The sequence below is a fragment of the Phocoena phocoena genome, chromosome 7 (genome assembly GCF_963924675.1).
Source record: "Phocoena phocoena chromosome 7, mPhoPho1.1, whole genome shotgun sequence".
NCBI classification, from domain to species: Eukaryota; Metazoa; Chordata; class Mammalia; order Artiodactyla; family Phocoenidae; genus Phocoena; species Phocoena phocoena.
The window spans coordinates 8,282,894-8,300,300 of record NC_089225.1 but is presented as its reverse complement, the minus strand read 5'-3'; the positions used below and the strand labels follow the sequence as shown (position 1 = coordinate 8,300,300).

Here is a 17,407-nt window from a genome sequence, read left to right as displayed (position 1 = left end):
ATTTCCAATTCTGAGTTTCTAGTCCATAATTTTCATCTTCTTATGAGTAGGTGATTGTCAAGAAGAATATAAATAGTAAAAAGGTTTGCTAAAGGAATATAGTTATCATTTGTAGAGTATTAGATCAGCCTTGAATATAGATCTATCAGAGAGACACAGGGAGAAGCCATGTGAAGCAAAAAGAAGCACTTGGAGTGATGCATTTACAAGCCTAGGAATGCAGGCATACACCAGAAGCTCAGAGGAAGCAAGGAAGAATCCTAGCCTAGAGCCTTTGAGATAACAGTTCAGACTTCTAGCCTCCAGAATTTGGCACAATAAATTTATGTTGTTTTGAAAAGAATGAAAGGAAAGAAGGAAGGAAGGAAGGAAGAAGAGAGGGAAGGATGGAAGGAAGGAAGGAAGGAGGGAGGGAGGGAGGGAGGGAGGGAGGCAAGGAAGGAAGGAAGGAGGGAAGGAGGGATGGAACACATGGGACCCTGTGTTCCATGAGAAAACCATGCTCTTTAGAGCTAACTAGATTTCACTTCTGAGTCCATCACTTACTATGAATGATGAAAAGTTATTCATTCCTGCCCCTCTGTTCCTTCATCAATCAAACGGAGGAAGGAACAAAAAACTGTTCTAGATAAAAGAGGAGTCATAAGCAGGAACTCAAGCATAATAGAAGCCAAGGGGTGGTAACTTTGTCCAGAGAGTAGTAAGGAAGTTTAACAGAATATGACTACATCCTCTTTGATTTAAAGTAGATTCCTTATCATTGTGTTTAAATACAATTTTTTTTTGGAATCACATTTCTCTTCGACATTTTTTTAAATGACATTGATAATTCCTGTTGCATAGTTCTAAAAATGATGATATGGATTTTGCCTGGAGACCTAAAAAAGTGAGGCTAGATACAGCTAGAGTGCTCCAATATTAATAAGAGCCATTAAAACTTTTACAGCATAGTTGCCGGTTACCAAAGGTTATTCCATTATACGTATGTTTATTCCAGAAGCATATTTGGAAAAGTCTTAACTGGGGCTCAAATCAATTTTTAATTTCCACACCGTGAACATCTTATTTCAGCCCATATTCACACACCCGCAAATGCATGCCCTTTATAATGTATCAATGTCAACATATACTAACAAACAAAAAAGAAAAAGAAATGAAGAACACACAGGAGGGGATACATTATAGTTCCCTGAATAAATTGTAGTGAACACCTGTCTAAGACCATCCTTTTGTTGTTGTTGTTGTTTATTAGATTCAGAACATCTTCCCTCTGTCAGTTCCCTGTCTATTGGACAATATATAAACTTGCAAAGTTTATCATTATGTTAAATACTTTTGGATGCAAAGGTAGTGGTGGGAGACTCTAGGGAGGAAATGGAAGCAGACAGATGAATCATAAAAAGGAGATAGAAGAGGACTTTAGGGCAATGAACTTCTTGGGGTCCTGGGTAATGCCACCCAAGAAGCTGACAGTAACCTCATGACACCAGAATATACACTAGAAAGAGAGACGTGCCTCTTTGCTCACTGACGAAACAGCTGAATACAAAGCTGAGGGGAAGGTGATCAATGAACCTCTGGCCCTGACTGTCACCATCTCACCCCAGTGCCTCCTATAAGACTGGAGTCAGCCCTTAATTGTGTCAAACTTATGTTGAAAAGCCATGGGTTGACTTTCTCCTCCTAGGAGCTGTGTGACAATGAGTTAGCAAGAGATTTCAGGAGCTCTTCTTAGGGTATTTAGGGAGTCACTGATTGCATCAAACATCCTAAGAAGGTGAGATCAATATCTGTAGAGCTCTAGAAGAAATGGTTGAGGTGTTTTAGACCTAAACTGGAATGCTGGGGAAGATATAGAATAAATACCTTGACAGGGTCCTGGTTGAGATTACTGGCATCTAAGATGGATGGTTGCTAGGCAGGTGTTGGTAAAGATGTATAAAATGGAAGTGATTTCTAAAATGGATAGGTACATACAGAATGTGTGCATGAATGACCCACACAGTGGGATGGTAAGAGAGTCCCAAATAACTTCAAGAAATGTGGTCCTTGTCACCATGCCTGACACATAATTATCGCATGCTGATTTATTTTATTGGGTTGAATTATATATTAAAAACCCAAGTTCTTAGAAGGAGCCAGAAAGAGCATGCCACCATCCCTTCCCCTGGCAGGCCCTTTCCCTTCCCCTGGCAGACCTCTTACCTCATGTCTGAGCTCCTCTCTGCACCAAATATGCTACTGCTAGGGACCTATGATTAGTTTTTTTTGTTTTTATGTTATTTTATTTTTATTGATTAGTTTTTAAGTGAGAAAATACAACCCCAATGGAAATTGATGGTGATCAGAACCAAAAGGAAAGGAGGAATGAAGGAAACCAGGATTAGCGGTAGGGAGCTTCTGCTATTGGCTGCCTCATTACCCCAAATTATTCTCTCCTATTCTGCCTAGATTACTTTACAATCTTATTTCACATTACATATTCTGAAATTCCAGGAAGGCAATTAAGAAAAAAGGGAGTTCTAGGAAATGGTAGGAATTGAAGAGAGCGTGGGAAAAGATTTTATCTTATTAAAGTTTTCATAATCCAGTTACAAAATAGACTTGTGGTTGTTTTATTTTCCAAACTGGTATTTTGGTTTCTGATAACACACACACACACATACACACGCATACATGCACACACACGCACACACAAAAGTATTTCAGCTATGCTCAGGATTTTTAATATGGACCTAGATGTTATAGTCACAAGATATATAATACATTTTAAGAATGTGAATAATGAAAAGATTGAGACATGGGTCCCTAGAAAACAGTCACAATCAATTAAAAGACAATCTGATCATATTTTTGCATTTATGGCTCCTATCTTTAATTCTAATGTCTAATGTTTGTCTTTTAAGGAAGCTTACAAGTTCGCTACCAGCTAAGCAAGGAAGAAACCCATGTATTCACCATCGATACAGAGAACTTTGCCAACAGAAGACTGCACCACCTGAAGATTAACCGAGAGGGCAGAGTGTTTACCATTCAGGTACCTTACTTCCCTTCTTCTCATTCAGCCAAATGTGCATTTGGTGCTCAATACAATTTTTCTGTGCTTCGACCCTGAGCCAACTGTGCCGCCAAGTTCTGGGGACAGGTAAAAACCACACTCAGCCCTAGCCTTTGGAGAATTAGAATAGTGGTCCTCAGGGGGCATCCCCCTCATCAGCATCAGTATCACTTGGGACCTTGTAAGAAATACTAATTCTTGGGCCCTATGTCAGATCTACTTAATCAGAAACTTTTCTGTGGGGAGGGGGAGCAGGTGATGCTGATGCCTGTTCAGTGTTGATAACCCTTGAACTGTAGCATAATGAGGAAATCACAAGGGATGGGTAAAGGCTGTGGGAGGAGTGTGCACAGGTGATACAGGAGCATGGATGAGGGCACCCACCTCATCTGGGCATCAGGTATGGGTAACCCTGAACAACAAGGAGGGGACGTTAGGGGCACCAACACCCCACCCAGTCAAAAACTTGAGTATAACTTATAGGTGGCCCTCACTGTCTTCAGTTCCTCTGTATCCACAGTTCCCCATCTGTGGATTCAACCAATGGAGGATCCTGTAGTACTGTTGTATAATATTTACTATTGAAAAAATTCCTCGTATAAATGGACCTGCACAGTTCAAACACATGTTGTCCAAAAATCAATGGTACTTATATTCTGGAGGAAGTTAGGAATAAATTGAGTCTTGACGTTGATTTCAAATTGGCTGGGTGGGGAAGAAAGAGGCAGAGGGTCCCAGTGAGCCCCTGCAAAGCTGTCTGAAAGAGCAGAGTGTGTGTCAGGCACTCCACAGAATTCCTGGGGTCTTGGTACAAAGAGGAGCATCAGGCAATAGTGGATCACAATAGAAAATGGGCAGAGTCCAGACCATCCTCCTTTAGAATCATGACCTCAGGTGAGCTCTTAACTCTGCCCAGAAATCACCCCTTAGTCTTTGTTAATTCATCCATCCTCCTGATCTCCTAGATGGCAATTTTAAACTTTCCCTCTCTCTCCTTCGACTGCCGACAATTACAATTCAATCTCCACTCTTGGTAGATGACTTCATTTCCTTCTTTCTGTGAAAGAATGTAGCATTCAGAAGAGAACATCCACACACTCTCAGCACATTTCTCCACCTACTTCCATCTGTGTCTGTGTACCTCTTTCCCTCCGGTTGCTGAAAACAAACAGCTAATGGCTCCAGCGAAGACCTGACCAATCACTTGTGGGTCAGATCTCATACCTAGTGGACAGCATCACTGCAGCATTACCCTCCTCACCTTTCTTTACAGCCTTTTTCCAGCTCTACTTAATGGCTTCCCAAAGCATAAAGCATGCAAGTATTACAGGCATTAAAGAAAACCAAAAACATGAACAAAAAACTACGGTTTCGGGAGGGAAGGAAAACTCACTCTCTTATCTGACTCCATGTACTGCCCCATTTTCTCTTTCAGTTTATTGCCCAGTTCCTTGGAAATGTTGATTATAGGCTTGGTCTCCAAATTTCCTCTTCCTTTTTCTTAAACCTACCCAATGAAGGTTTGTCACAGAGCGGCCACAAAATCACACTTCTCAAGAGAACAGTGGCTGGATCTTGCCGAATCCAATGGTCTTTTCCTCATTTGTCTTTCACTGGCATTTGACGCAGTGACCTTTTCTTTTGTATATATTCTTTTCCATTATGGATTATTACAGGATATTGAGTATAGTTCCCTGTGCTATACAGCAGGACCTTGTTGTTTATCTATTGTATATATAGTAGTGTGTTTATATTAATCTCAACCTCCCAATTTATCCCTCACCCACCCCCTTTCCCCTTTGGTAACCGTAAGTTTGTTTTCTATGTCTGTGAGTCTGTTTCTGTTTCATAAATAAGTTCATCTGTATTATTTTTTAGATTCCACATGAGTGATATCATATGACACCTGTCTTTCTCTGTATGGTTTACTTCACTTAGTTTGATAATCTCTAGGTCCATCCATGTTACTGCAAATGACATTATTTCATTCTATTTTATGGCTGGGTAATATTACATTGTATGTATATATCATATCTTCTTTAACTGTTCATCTGTCGATGGACACTTTGATTGCTTCCCTGTCCTGGCTATTGCAGATAGTACTGTTATGAACATTGGGGTTCATGTATGTTTTCTAATTAGAGTTTTCTCTGGATATTTGCCTGGGAATGGGATTGCTGGATCACATGAGTTACCTTTAACTGACATACCCCTGCGCCTCTTTTTGTTCCCCTACAGCCTCTTCTGAACACAGCAACCCGAGTGATCCTATTAAAACATTAGATCGTGACACTCTTGTGTCCAGACCCTTTCCATGGTTTCCTTTCTTATGCAGAGTAAAGCCAAAGATCTTGCAGTGGCTTAAGAGCACCTCCATGACCGTACACCCCTTGCTCGCTTCCTGCTGTGACTTCTCTGATCTCACCTATTCCTGTCCCCTCTGTAACTCCACACAGGCCACTCTGGCCTGCTTGCTATTTCCAGAGCTCTCGAATATGCTTGAGTTTGCTTTGCCTAGAACACGATTGTTCATGTATCTACATTGCTTACCTGTACTTGTACTTCCTTCAGGACTTCACTCAAAATTTGACTCAAGGATGTCATCTTTGGGTGCCTTATTTAATACAGCAATCCAGCTCCTTGACTTCAATCTTAAACCACTTAAGCACTATCTAACATCCGATACAACTTATCTATTTATCTAGTTTCTTGTCCTATCTCTCTCCTCTAGAATGTAAGCTTCATGAGGACAGGGATTCTTGTTTATTTTCATTACCATGGAAGCTCCAATTTATCAAGCAGTGTCTCACATATAGCAGGTCCTTAATAAATATTTTTGACCTAGGTGAATTAACTCCACAAGGCTTATGTGGAGAAGATTAAATTAGCCCTGTGGAGAGGGGAAGGGAAACCACTGGATTTTAGGCAGGCAAACTAGCATGGGTAGCCTTTTGTTTCCAGAGGCTCACTGTGATTGCTTCATGGAAATACACATTTGGTAGCCATGAGATATAGGACAGAGACCAGGCAGGAAGAGAAGATAAGGGCCTAAACTAGTGCAAGGGGGTAGCCAATGAGAGGAAGACTTGAGAAAGGTCTGGAAGGAACGTCAGTAGCCTTAGGTGACTGTCTGGATATGGATTATGGGATAAGTCAAGACTGAATATTCATTTTTTTGATTGGGGGGAAGTTCAGGAGTCATTGGCAGATATAGGACACAATCACAATTCCTGAATGATTATAATTTAAGGGACTCACCTCTAGTATTGACTCTTGAAATAAGAGTTAAAAGTCTTTGGGTTGAAGCCAGATTAGAGGACAAAGGAGGTGGAAATGATGACATCTTTTTTGAACATGTCTTGACTGAGGCCTTGATGGGACATCTAGGCTGCATGCTGGTGGGCATTTACATATATGACCCCTTTTTCTTTTTCTTTCTCTTTCCTGTCTTCTTTCCATAAACAAAAGGCACAAATAGGGCAGTGAGAGAACAGTGGGGTACTCCCTTCTCTTCTCCATCTCAAGGGTTCCCACCAATCAGTCAATAGCCAATGATAAGCACATATCTGTGGAAGACATACCATTTCCAAAGCACAGAAGTAGTAGAAAAAAATCGAGATGGAGAGTTTCTTTGTTTTTTAACTTTAAATCAATTAATTGACACAGTCACATGACATACTTGTCTCTGTGACACTCCTACCCCCCACCCCCCCCACCCCGTTGCCCTATCTCTTCTCCTTCCTCCCTACTTAGAACAAGCCTTCCCTGGCGGTCCAGTGGTTAGGACGCTGTGCTTTCACTGCCGAGGGCGCAGCTTCAGTCCCTGGTTGGGGTACTAAGATCCCGTGTGTCTTGCAGAGCCAAATTTAAAAAGCAACAACAACAAAAACCAAAATAACAACAAAAACAAAAAAATAGAAGAAAAAAAGGAACAAGCTATTTAGTAAAAACAGAAAGGGGTAAGCTACTACTCCATCTCAGTCTCAGGCATTACTCAGAACCAGTTATAAAGAGAGGGCAGATGGTTAGCACTATACTCAGCCAGCCAGAGGCCTCCAGTAGATACACACAGACCTTCCCTCAAGGTATAGTCTTGAGTTGCTAGTCCTTCTCCTCTCTGCTCTGTGTGACTCTAGGAAGGAATCCTTAGGGACCAGGGCTGCAGGCAAGAGTGAGAAATCCTGGTGATGATTTGAGAATTGTAATTTGGCCAGTGGTTTCTAAGGCTCAGGTGCCCCGACCTGTGCCCTGGTGGTGGAGGTAATCTACAGGGTCCCTACTTAAAATATATTAAAGTCATTAAACAGATTAACCCCAGTTACCAAAATGCCAGCACAACTACGAGCTGTAAAGAAGGAGGAGGCCCAGCGTTTTCAGTCCATGGAGTTAATGTCTTCCTTTGAGAGGTGAAGACCCTGAGATCAAGAGAGGAATCCCTAGTGTGGGACAGGCTTGGGTGTAAATCCCAGCTCCATCACTTATGCTCTGGGATCTTAGACGGGTTCTGCACCTTTCTGAGGTTCAGTCTATTTATCTGTAAAAAAAGTTTGAGTGTTGTGGGGATGGGCTGGAGTGCAAATGTAGCTGAGCTCAGTCAGTTCTGGTAAAGGTTCTGTGAAAGAGCATAACTAAAGGACCAAGCACAAAGCTTGGCATCTAGGGCTCACAAAAAAAAAAAAAAGAAAGAAAGAAAGAAAAAAAGAAAAAGATTTGTTCAATTTCCCTCCTTTTCTCATCTCATTTAATGACTTGACAAGACCACTGGGCATCCTTGATTCTGAGATTAACAAAGCTTCTCGAGGCCAGATTACAAATATTAGGCACACTAAAGTTTAAAGGACTGGAGTACTTCACTCCCTCACCACCTCACCAACAGCAGTTAAAAAGAAAAGCAATCCTAAAGCATAAAATAAACATAAGAGAATATAACATAATAATGTATTTCTCGTTGAAGACTTCAGTGATTGCCTAGCCCCTATCATAAAGATTGAGGTCCTGGAAATAAATATTTGTGGTACAACCCCCCACGTTTTTTGCTTTTGCCCCGTGCATTTGCTAAGCTTTTCAAATGGGTAACCCAGCACCTGAGTCAGTACTAAGGGTGCCCTCAGGTGCACTCAAGTGCCCTCACTCCACGTCAGGGCTGGAATCCATTCCCCAACTATCTCAAGCCTTCTTTGAATCATCCTACCTTCATCTCCAAACCTTTATAAATACTTATTAAAAAAATAACCCTTTGATTAAGTGTCATTCACCTCCTTCTCCCCCTTATTTGTTATCTGGTTAAAGTAGAAAGGACCAGGTAAGTTCCCACAAAACAGAACAGTAGGACAAGAATGACTCATATACTAGAACAATTAGCTCTTCCAAGTGTGACAGTGTTGAGGGAATCACTTGCATAGGAAATTGATCCTTTGGAGCCTGGGGAGGAGATGAGAGGCAGAAGCTAGAGGAATCTCAGCTCAACCTTCAGTTCTAAGAATCCTTCTACTGCTCTCCACTCAGCAGGAAATTTCCACTCACTTTAGCCTCCTCTCCAACCTGGGCAACAAAACATGAGAAGAGGCACCCTGCCCCTTGCTGGAAGAGACAGTTCCAGAGTGTAGGTGCGAGCTCTGAGATAAGGCAGAGAGAAAACTCCTTCAGAGCAAGGACTGAATCTGGGCATTAAATAGATTGCAGGTGAGGACCATGGGTATGAAAAACCCTATGTTGTATAAAGGTGTAGAGGCCACCAGGGAAGCCAGAGGCACCCTGGTGTTGTGAGGGATGCTGTCTTCATAGCCCAAAAGATAGAAAGGGAATCAGTACAGGATGTTTGTTTATTCACTCAACAAACCTATCTTTGGAGTTACTTTCCCAGTTTCTGTAGTAGGACCTACAGAAAACATATATCAATAAGATGTCCTCGAAGAGCCAATAGTTTAGTGGGGAAGAATGAGGGGGAGAGAGAGAGAGAGAGAGAGAGAGAGAGAGAGAGAGAGAGAGAGCAGATCATTAAAATACAGCATCTTAAATGCAAGGTTAGAGGTAGAAAAAAATAAAAAGGCACCATGAAAGAGAGAACAGGATCAATTAATCTAACCAAGGCATCAAGGAAATCTTCCGAGAGGAGGTGGACTCTGGGAACACTTAGAACAGTATCTGGCACATAGAAGATGCTCAAACATTTGTTGAATGAATTTTGTAGAAATTCAGAAATAAGAGCACACAGTGATTGTCTACAAGCTGCTCAAGCATCTAGAGGGATATGGAAAAGTAAAGCAAACTCCATATTGTGTGGTTGGCTGGCCACATACTGAGGGGACACTGCTATGTGATGCTGTGTGGCCTTGCCCAAGTTTGTGATCTCTGTGACATCAGTTCCACCATCTGAAATACAGGGATAATAATGTCTATTTCACAGTATTATAGGGAAGAATGCATTTTGAAGGATACTTTATTATGGTGTCTCATACATACCAAGTCTTCAATAAATAACAAGTATTATTAAAGTATAATTTCATGAATGAAAAAGAAATAAACCATATAATAACATGTCACAAGTCATAGCCACTGACTTCCTTCACAGCAGAAACCACCACAGGACCCAGAGTCCTGGAAGAGGGTCACTGAGCAGCAGTGGGTGCAGAAGGAGGGTCCTGGTGGTGGCAGCTGGGAGCACTGGGTATGCGTCCTGATCAGCTGCTCCCCAAGGGGAGTCCGGGGATGGGCACGCAGCTGACGGGGTCTTAGTCTCCTCTTCCTACAGATTAACTGTGATATGTTACAAGGATTCTTCCCAGGGATAACATTATATGAATATTCAGAGTAGAGCTGAGAAGAAACTGGTAGGGTTTGACTAGACAGAAAAAACCTGGGGATGGATGGGAAACGATGCCTTGAAATGGGGAGGAGAACAAAGAGATGGAACTGGAATTAACAATGTGTGTGGAAAGGAGGGTTCCCTAAAGAATGACCCTAGAGATAAAGTCCCAAAGAATCCCCCTTGTGGCTTTCACTCATCTGCAAGATGGGATTATCATCTGTTCATGTTGGTGGCAACTGTTCAGCTAGCCTCCCCTCCCCAGGGTCAAACCTTTTGTCAAACTGAAATATTCACTCAGGAAAATCCCCCAGGGCACCCATGAATGAGGTCAGGTTAGAATGATTGGAGCAAAGGAGACGGTAATGGTTTTAAGGACCAAATGGGGAGAAGGTGGGGAGAGATTGGGAATGAATACCTGCTTTCCTTTTAATGTTAATCCTGCACAGTGAGCATTCTTGAAAGGCTTCATTTGTTTGGTTGTTTGCAGCAAAGAATTTGGTGAGAAACTCTCAGTGGGGAGATAAATACCTGTCAAAAGCTGTATAGAATTTCCCAGGGAGGAGACTTGTGTGAAAGCCTTTATTTCACCAAGAGTAAAGAAACGGGTATTTTATGTGCATTGTGGGAGAATTAGTGAGATATTTCTCATCTCTCCAGAGAGAAAGTCCCAGAGAGGGCTCTTCCCTGCGTATGTTTTCAAAGCTGTTTCATACGGGAGTGTTTCATGTGCTGGACATGCGAACCTCTGCTGATGCCTCTTTGTTTTCTCTTTTCCTGCAGATGGATCAGCACCTCCGACTCAGTTATAACTTCTCCTCAGAGGTTGAGTTCAGGGCCATCAGGTCCCTCACTTTGGGCAAAGTCACAGGTTTGTTTTTCTAGTCCATGCCTTTCCGACAAGCTCTGTGAAAATAAAGTAATAAATAATTTTCACCAGGGGAAGCACCAAGATGCCGATAATATCCAAGGTGTAGAACCAAGAGTCCTGCTATGGGAGGCTGAGAAGTACGTGTGGCAGGACCACAAAGTGGCATGTATATCTGCTTTGTAGAATCCCGAGTAAGGTAAATGAACAAAGTGATTCACCAAAATAATTATTTTTACCTAATTTCAAATTAATTAAAGCGTTTACTGCGTTCTTTTAGTTAAATTTATGTAAATTTCACTTAAATAATTTAAGGATTTGAACAACCCAATTATTTAATTCTGTAAGTCCTTAATCTGTTTTCTAATTTATTGAAAATTCAAAAGAGGATTGGAATCTCCTACAATAATAATGGATGTTCTTTTTTCCTACAGGAAGTTCTGTGAATTTTCATTTTATGTCTAATGATGACTTTTATTAGGTGTAGGCAAGATTGAAATTTTTCTATCTTCTCAGTGAATTGAACTTTTTTTTCACACTGAAGTAATATTTTTTAACTTTAATGTCTCTGTGCTTAATCTAGTTTGTTATTAATATAGCTAATTCATTTTTGCTTTAGTTAGTATTTGCCTGGTATATCATTTTCTATATTTCCCTTTCAGTCTTTTCTTTGTTTAGCCTTATATATGATCTTGTGAAGAGCTATAGCTAAATACTGCATTTTTATCCAGTTTGGCCATCTTCTATTTTATAAATTGGCAAATGTAAGCCCCTGTGCATTTGGGGGTTACTTGTATGATTGGGTTTGTTTCTGCCTCCTCATTTTCTACCTGTCAACTTTCCTGTGATTCTAGCATGTTCTTTCTTATCCTCTCAGTCACAATACAGTGTAGAAAACATTAGTAACCCAAGGCATTTTAAGCAGGAATGGATTTAACTCAGGAAATAAGTTGCTTTTAAAATTGTGGCCGCACTTACAGTGGGCATTCTTGTTAGAGCCTTTCGGAGTAACTCCCCAGGCAGCTCTGAGCTCATGAGTGGGGAGCTATTAACTCCCAGGCCATCCCTAAGATGAGGCTAGAGTCCAGATGCCACTGTGGCCGCAGTGGCATGTGTGAACTCCCAAGAGGCGGAGAAGGTCTCTTAAAAAGGGTGGCAGAGAATACTTCAGGTTACCATGACTTTGCTGGTCAGTAGAAAAAGCTGAAAAGGCAGAAAAATGACTCCTGTCACACTATAGCCTTCCAGATTCATAAACAGTACTTAATTTCCAGAAAGTAATGTGCATCCAGAAATCTGTCTGCTGTCAGGTCTGGGAAACGTCAGTTTTAGTTGCTAAAATGGCAGTTGAATGAGCCAATCAACAGTGACTGACTTCTAGATTGAATTTTAAATTTCTTTCTTATTCCATTCCCCTCTCCTACTATTATTTCATGTAGGCACTGCTTTTTTGATTTATTAATTCAGTCACTAATTTGTTGGAACCTTCTACTTTCTACCAGATTTGATTTCCTTGTTTCCGAAGTAAATTCTTTTGAATTTTGTTCTGTATAAGGGGTCATTTATCTGAAAACAGGAGTTTCACCTTTCATCTTTATTCCTGGAAGATAATTTTACTAGATGTACAACTTGACACTGAAGGTTTTATCCATGGGTGTGATGGAGCCAGCTCACAATGGCTCATAAGGACCTGTTACATACATCTCTGCCCAATTCTGCTTTCTGTGATGTCACAAGGGTAGTTTGAATTCAGCCACCTTGGGAGTGTTTACTCTATGGAGCTCAGAAATTCTGCAAGTCAGGGCTCTCCCCACTGCTAAACATCCAGGTTAAACCCTCGCCAGCGCAACACTGGACTCTTCTGATCTGGCTATTGAAAAGCTGTCTGTCAGCCTGTCCTGCCTTTGAAAGTGCTCTGACCACCACCACTCCCAGCACCCAAAACCTACTTTTAAGGTCATTTCTTTTAATTTGGTGTTTGGCAGTCTTATTACCATGTGTCTGATTGTGGATTTCTTTTCAATTGTCTTATTTGATACGTTTATGTTTTCTGCATTTATTCATTGGTTCCTATGTATCTAGTTCATATGTATTATTCATGTGTATCTATCCACTAGCTCTCAAAAATTCTCAGCATCTCAGTAATGCTTCTTTCTTCTTTACTTAATTACTTTCGGCCTGCACTAGATAAACCTTAGACTTTTTAACTCTATCCTCATGTGTCTTATCATCGTCTTATAAATAAGTTTTATTCTTTATATCACTGTCTCGCATTCTGGGATATTCATTGGGTTTTATCTTAAAATTCACTTATGCCTACTATCCCATTAAACTTATTCAATGAATCATTTTTTCATTGATTATGTTTTTTTTTAAGTAATACTTTATCCTTTTTCAAACATGCCTTTTAATTAAGATAATCTTTTGTTCCCACTTATTTTTTAAATCTTTTTATGTCTTTAAGTATTCCATTATTAGTTATTAAACATCTTGTCTCTGATATTCCCAATATTGGAAGTCCATAGGGATCTAAATCTATTATTTTCTGTTTTCTAACTCTTTCCTATGATAGCTTGTTCTCCTATGCTATGTGTGTGTATAAGTACGTGTGTGAGCTCATTTTTGGTTGAAATTAATTTGCAGGAACATTGATGATCAGAAATTGGAAAACTTTCCTCCAGGCAAGATTTGTGTTTGCTTCTGCCTGGTGCCAGGAGGTGCTACCAATTTCAAATTATTTCAGTTTCTCATTTTGGGATTTTTTCTAGACAGAGAGTGAATATAAATTTAAGCTCAAGGCCTGAATGAGACCAAACCTCTGGTTGAAGTCTCAGAAGAAATGTTATTACTCTTGATATCATAATATGTCATTTTATTATTATTTTTGTTACAGATTTTTTCAATCCAGAGCCACATCCCAGGTGGAGAGGTTTTATACTTATGCCCTTTTCTGTTAGGTGATTTTATTTATCTTGTCCCCTTTTCACTGATCTGAATGTAAGAGTCATAGGTTGAACATCTTCACCTAGCAATAGCTCAAGTCTAGGATTCCTATTCTTCTTCAAGACGATTTAGGTACTTTTCCTTGATGCAACCTTAATGTTGGTTGATGACTCACTGTCTTGGTTTCATCTTTCTTCCCCCAAAAATCTCCCCCAAACTTAGGATTCCTCTTTGTTTCCTGAAGCTTAGCAGGACATTAAAAATGTGTTGATTGATTTTAATGAAGCAGAATTACTTTTTATAGTATCTGGTCTATTATATGTCCCCTGATACCTAAATACATCTTAAGCCATTGAATCCTCACTTCAACCAAATCAGGAGAATTTTGGGAAGGGAGATCATTAGGGCTGTAAGACCACCAAGCTCTGGCTGTTCTCATGACACCTAGTTTGTGTAATGGCAGCTCTAGAAACATCCTCTTATTTAAAAATTTCTCTCTATTAATCTTTCCACAGTGTATGATATTCCTGTGGCATTTCTGTCTTTTGAACTAAACCCATAATACATAAGATTGAAAGAATGAAAATTTAAAGCAGGGTACTAAATTACTGAGGGCCAGCTTGTCATTTTGTTTTGGAAAATATAGGAAAGAATTTGATTATGGTTGAGGAAGAGTATCCAATAAAATGTCTTCACTGGGCTAAGTGTGGGAGACTCCTGACTCCCCACCTTCCTTCCCATCCAAATTGCTATAAATAGACAAGAGCACTTGGATACACAATTAACCTCAGCACTTCTGGTCTATGAAAGATCTATATCTGGAGGTGAGGGAAGATGATATAAATATCAGGTCCATTATTAAGGAGGGACATCTATCCTGCAGACCCTTTGGAAAGAAGCCTCATGCATTGGAAAGAGCTCTTATTTGTTATAGGAACGGATGGTGCAGGAGTGGGTACATGGTATTGATGACAAATGCAACCCTACTCCACAATTTTAGAAAAGTCTAGTACTAGGTTGGACATTTTCAACTCTAAAACAAGAATTTGCAAGCACGTTTCATAGGATAGACCAAGGGCGAGTAAGTGTAGTAAATCTGTGGTCCCAATTTTCTTCAATACCATTAACAGCATTCTACTGTAAAGCAGAACACATTTATTCATTTTCTTTCTGTAAGAGGAAGAGCCAATTCACCATTCTAGAAGGTAGTTATTTAGTACCAATAATGGTTCTATATGGTATGTACCTACACACATACCATGATGAATAAAAGTCTCTTTCTTGGGAATTCCTATGATGTAGAGACTAGTCCATGAAAATAGAAGATAAAATCATTGGCATTAAAATTGCATTATGGGTGCTTACCTATGGTAAGTCATGGGCTGTTGTTAGGTTTATTCCTTGGTTTATTAACGTTCTTTGACTTTTAAGAAAGATTTCTTGGTTCTGGTCTATACATGAATGGATTAAAGAGAAGATAACATTAAAAAGAAAAAAAGTGTATATATTTAGGGAAGTCACCCTTTTGAACAAGATCATCTGTTTCTGGAAAATTAATGAATTCTTTAGAAAACATAGAAGCACATTCCTTCGATTCAAATATTGTGACTTACCAGTGTGTTTCTAAGTTTCTGTCTCACTCAACCTTGGTAAAAGAACTTGGGCATTCACACAGATTTAGAAATTTAGAGAGCTTGAAACTTCTAAAAGAAGCTGTGTTTTTATTTATATATATATTTTTTAATTAACTTTTTCTGATCCTGGTTTCTCTTAATGTACTCTGCCAGAATATATCATTAAATTTGATGGTATATATATATATATATATATATATATACACACATATATATATGTATATATATATGTGTGTATATATATATATATATATATATATACACACACACACACACACACACACACATCTTAGAAAACTAAGAATTAAGGGATTATTATAATTGTTATTATTTTTTTCTTCCTGAAAAGAGACTCTGATCATACTGCAGATTTAGGAAGCAGTTACTTTTTAAAATATGGAAACATGTTCAAGTTTAGGTGGAAAGGAATTGTAGTACTGCTTTTAAACTGTAGTTAACAGATTCCAAATAGACATTCAAATGAGATTTGCGCTCAGGGCATACTTACAGGATTATCCATTTATACAGCCAGCATTTATTAATTTCCTACCTACTTGCCAATTTGATAGGCTGAAACTCACACCTGGCAGAGACATTATTCTTTTGCTGTGATTGCTGTTTGCCCAGGTAGTTTCAAAATTCACTTGGCCCTAACAAGCCATTAGAAATTGAAAAAGTTACTTCTCAACCTGCAAAAGAACCCAGCTGATCTAGAAATTGTAGGGCTAGTTGTGAGCGCCTGCCTATGCTTTTGTCTTCTTCAGATGAAGTGAGTTCTGATTGTGTCTGTAGAACAGGGTTTTTTGATTCTCCCAAATCCCTCAGTTTTGAATGTCAAGGCTACTGTGTCTTCTGCAGCATCAGAGTCTTGTTGACCAAACACCCTGATTGTTTTCATGTTAAATCATTTCTCAAACATTTTGTAGGTGAAGAGTTATGGCTGATATTTTTAGACAGCACAGCAGACTTTATGCATGTAAGTGAAAGGTGAGTACTGCAAAGTACTCGTTTGGGAAGACCGTACTCTATTTTTTTTTTAAATTTTGGACACAGTTGGGCCCCCCTTCTGCTCCAAGACTGGTCCAATTGATATTAAACTGAAAAGCAAAATTACAGAGTGAAACAGCTCAGCTTTTGAAAGACAAACTAAGTCATGTTTGGCTTTCTCTTCTGTAATTACTATTGTGTGACCATGGTGAATTGTCTAATCTGTCTATAGTTCCTCATCAGTAAAACGAGGATGATAACATTTAATTCATAGAGCTGAGTAAGCCTTCCATGAGACACTATATGTAAAGTACTTGGTATTTAGCACACTCTCCACACATTAGAAGTTTTTGATGTTTGAAGATTGTGGGAACCTGGAGGAGAACTGTGTTTTGCTTTGTTTCTGTTTTTGTTTTAATGAGTCTGGAAAAGTGGCTATAAAGGTAATTTCCAAAGAGGGACTCAAATGCATTCTAAAAGAGCAGTTTTGGACTGTGGTGAGCCTTGAAGATGGGAGTATGAGTCACTGTCAATCAGGGCTGTTTTAAAGGTATATCAAGCTTTAACCAGTTTAAATTGACAATAGATAATATAAGAGTTGGTGAAAATGGAAGTTTCAAAGTATAGGCTTTGCTTCAGGCACAGCTGGGTTCAGAAGTTCAAATGTGACTGTGATTCAGCCTTTGTCTGTCTGTCTGTCTGTCTGTTTCTCACTCCACCTTTGACTCTCTTTACCTCTCTATGGGGCTTTATTCTCAGGCAGAATTTCAATGGTAACAAAGGTGGAATCAGCAACCCCATGCTTGATCACTACCATTTCAACAGCCCTGGTGGAAAGAAAGCCTCTCATTTCTAAAATTTCCAGAAAAAAGTCCTGGATTGAGTCTCAAAGGACAAATTTGTGTCAAGTGACAAGTTCAGATGATGACAATGACCAAGGGATTAGAATACACTGAGTGGCCATGCTTGGATTATGCACCCAGCTATGGCTCTGGACAGGGTGCAGGTTGCAGGTCAATATTAACCACATGTGTTGAGAATAGGGAAATGTTATTTCTTTTCTTTCTTTCTTTTTTTTTTTTTTTTTTTTTTTTGCGGTATGCGGACCTCTC

General features: G+C 39.6%; 1 protein-coding gene across 2 annotated transcripts in view; it reads left to right on the top strand.

Moving 5' to 3' along the window:
- The window catches only part of CNTNAP5 (contactin associated protein family member 5), an 881,675-nt gene that overhangs the window by 827,195 nt on the left and 37,073 nt on the right, over positions 1-17,407 (top strand). For both annotated transcript variants that reach the window (XM_065881152.1, XM_065881151.1), the window contains exons 20-21: positions 2,907-3,037; positions 10,647-10,734. In XM_065881152.1, the coding sequence (XP_065737224.1) occupies positions 2,907-3,037; positions 10,647-10,734 (219 nt within the window). The remainder of the gene's footprint in view (positions 1-2,906; positions 3,038-10,646; positions 10,735-17,407) is intronic.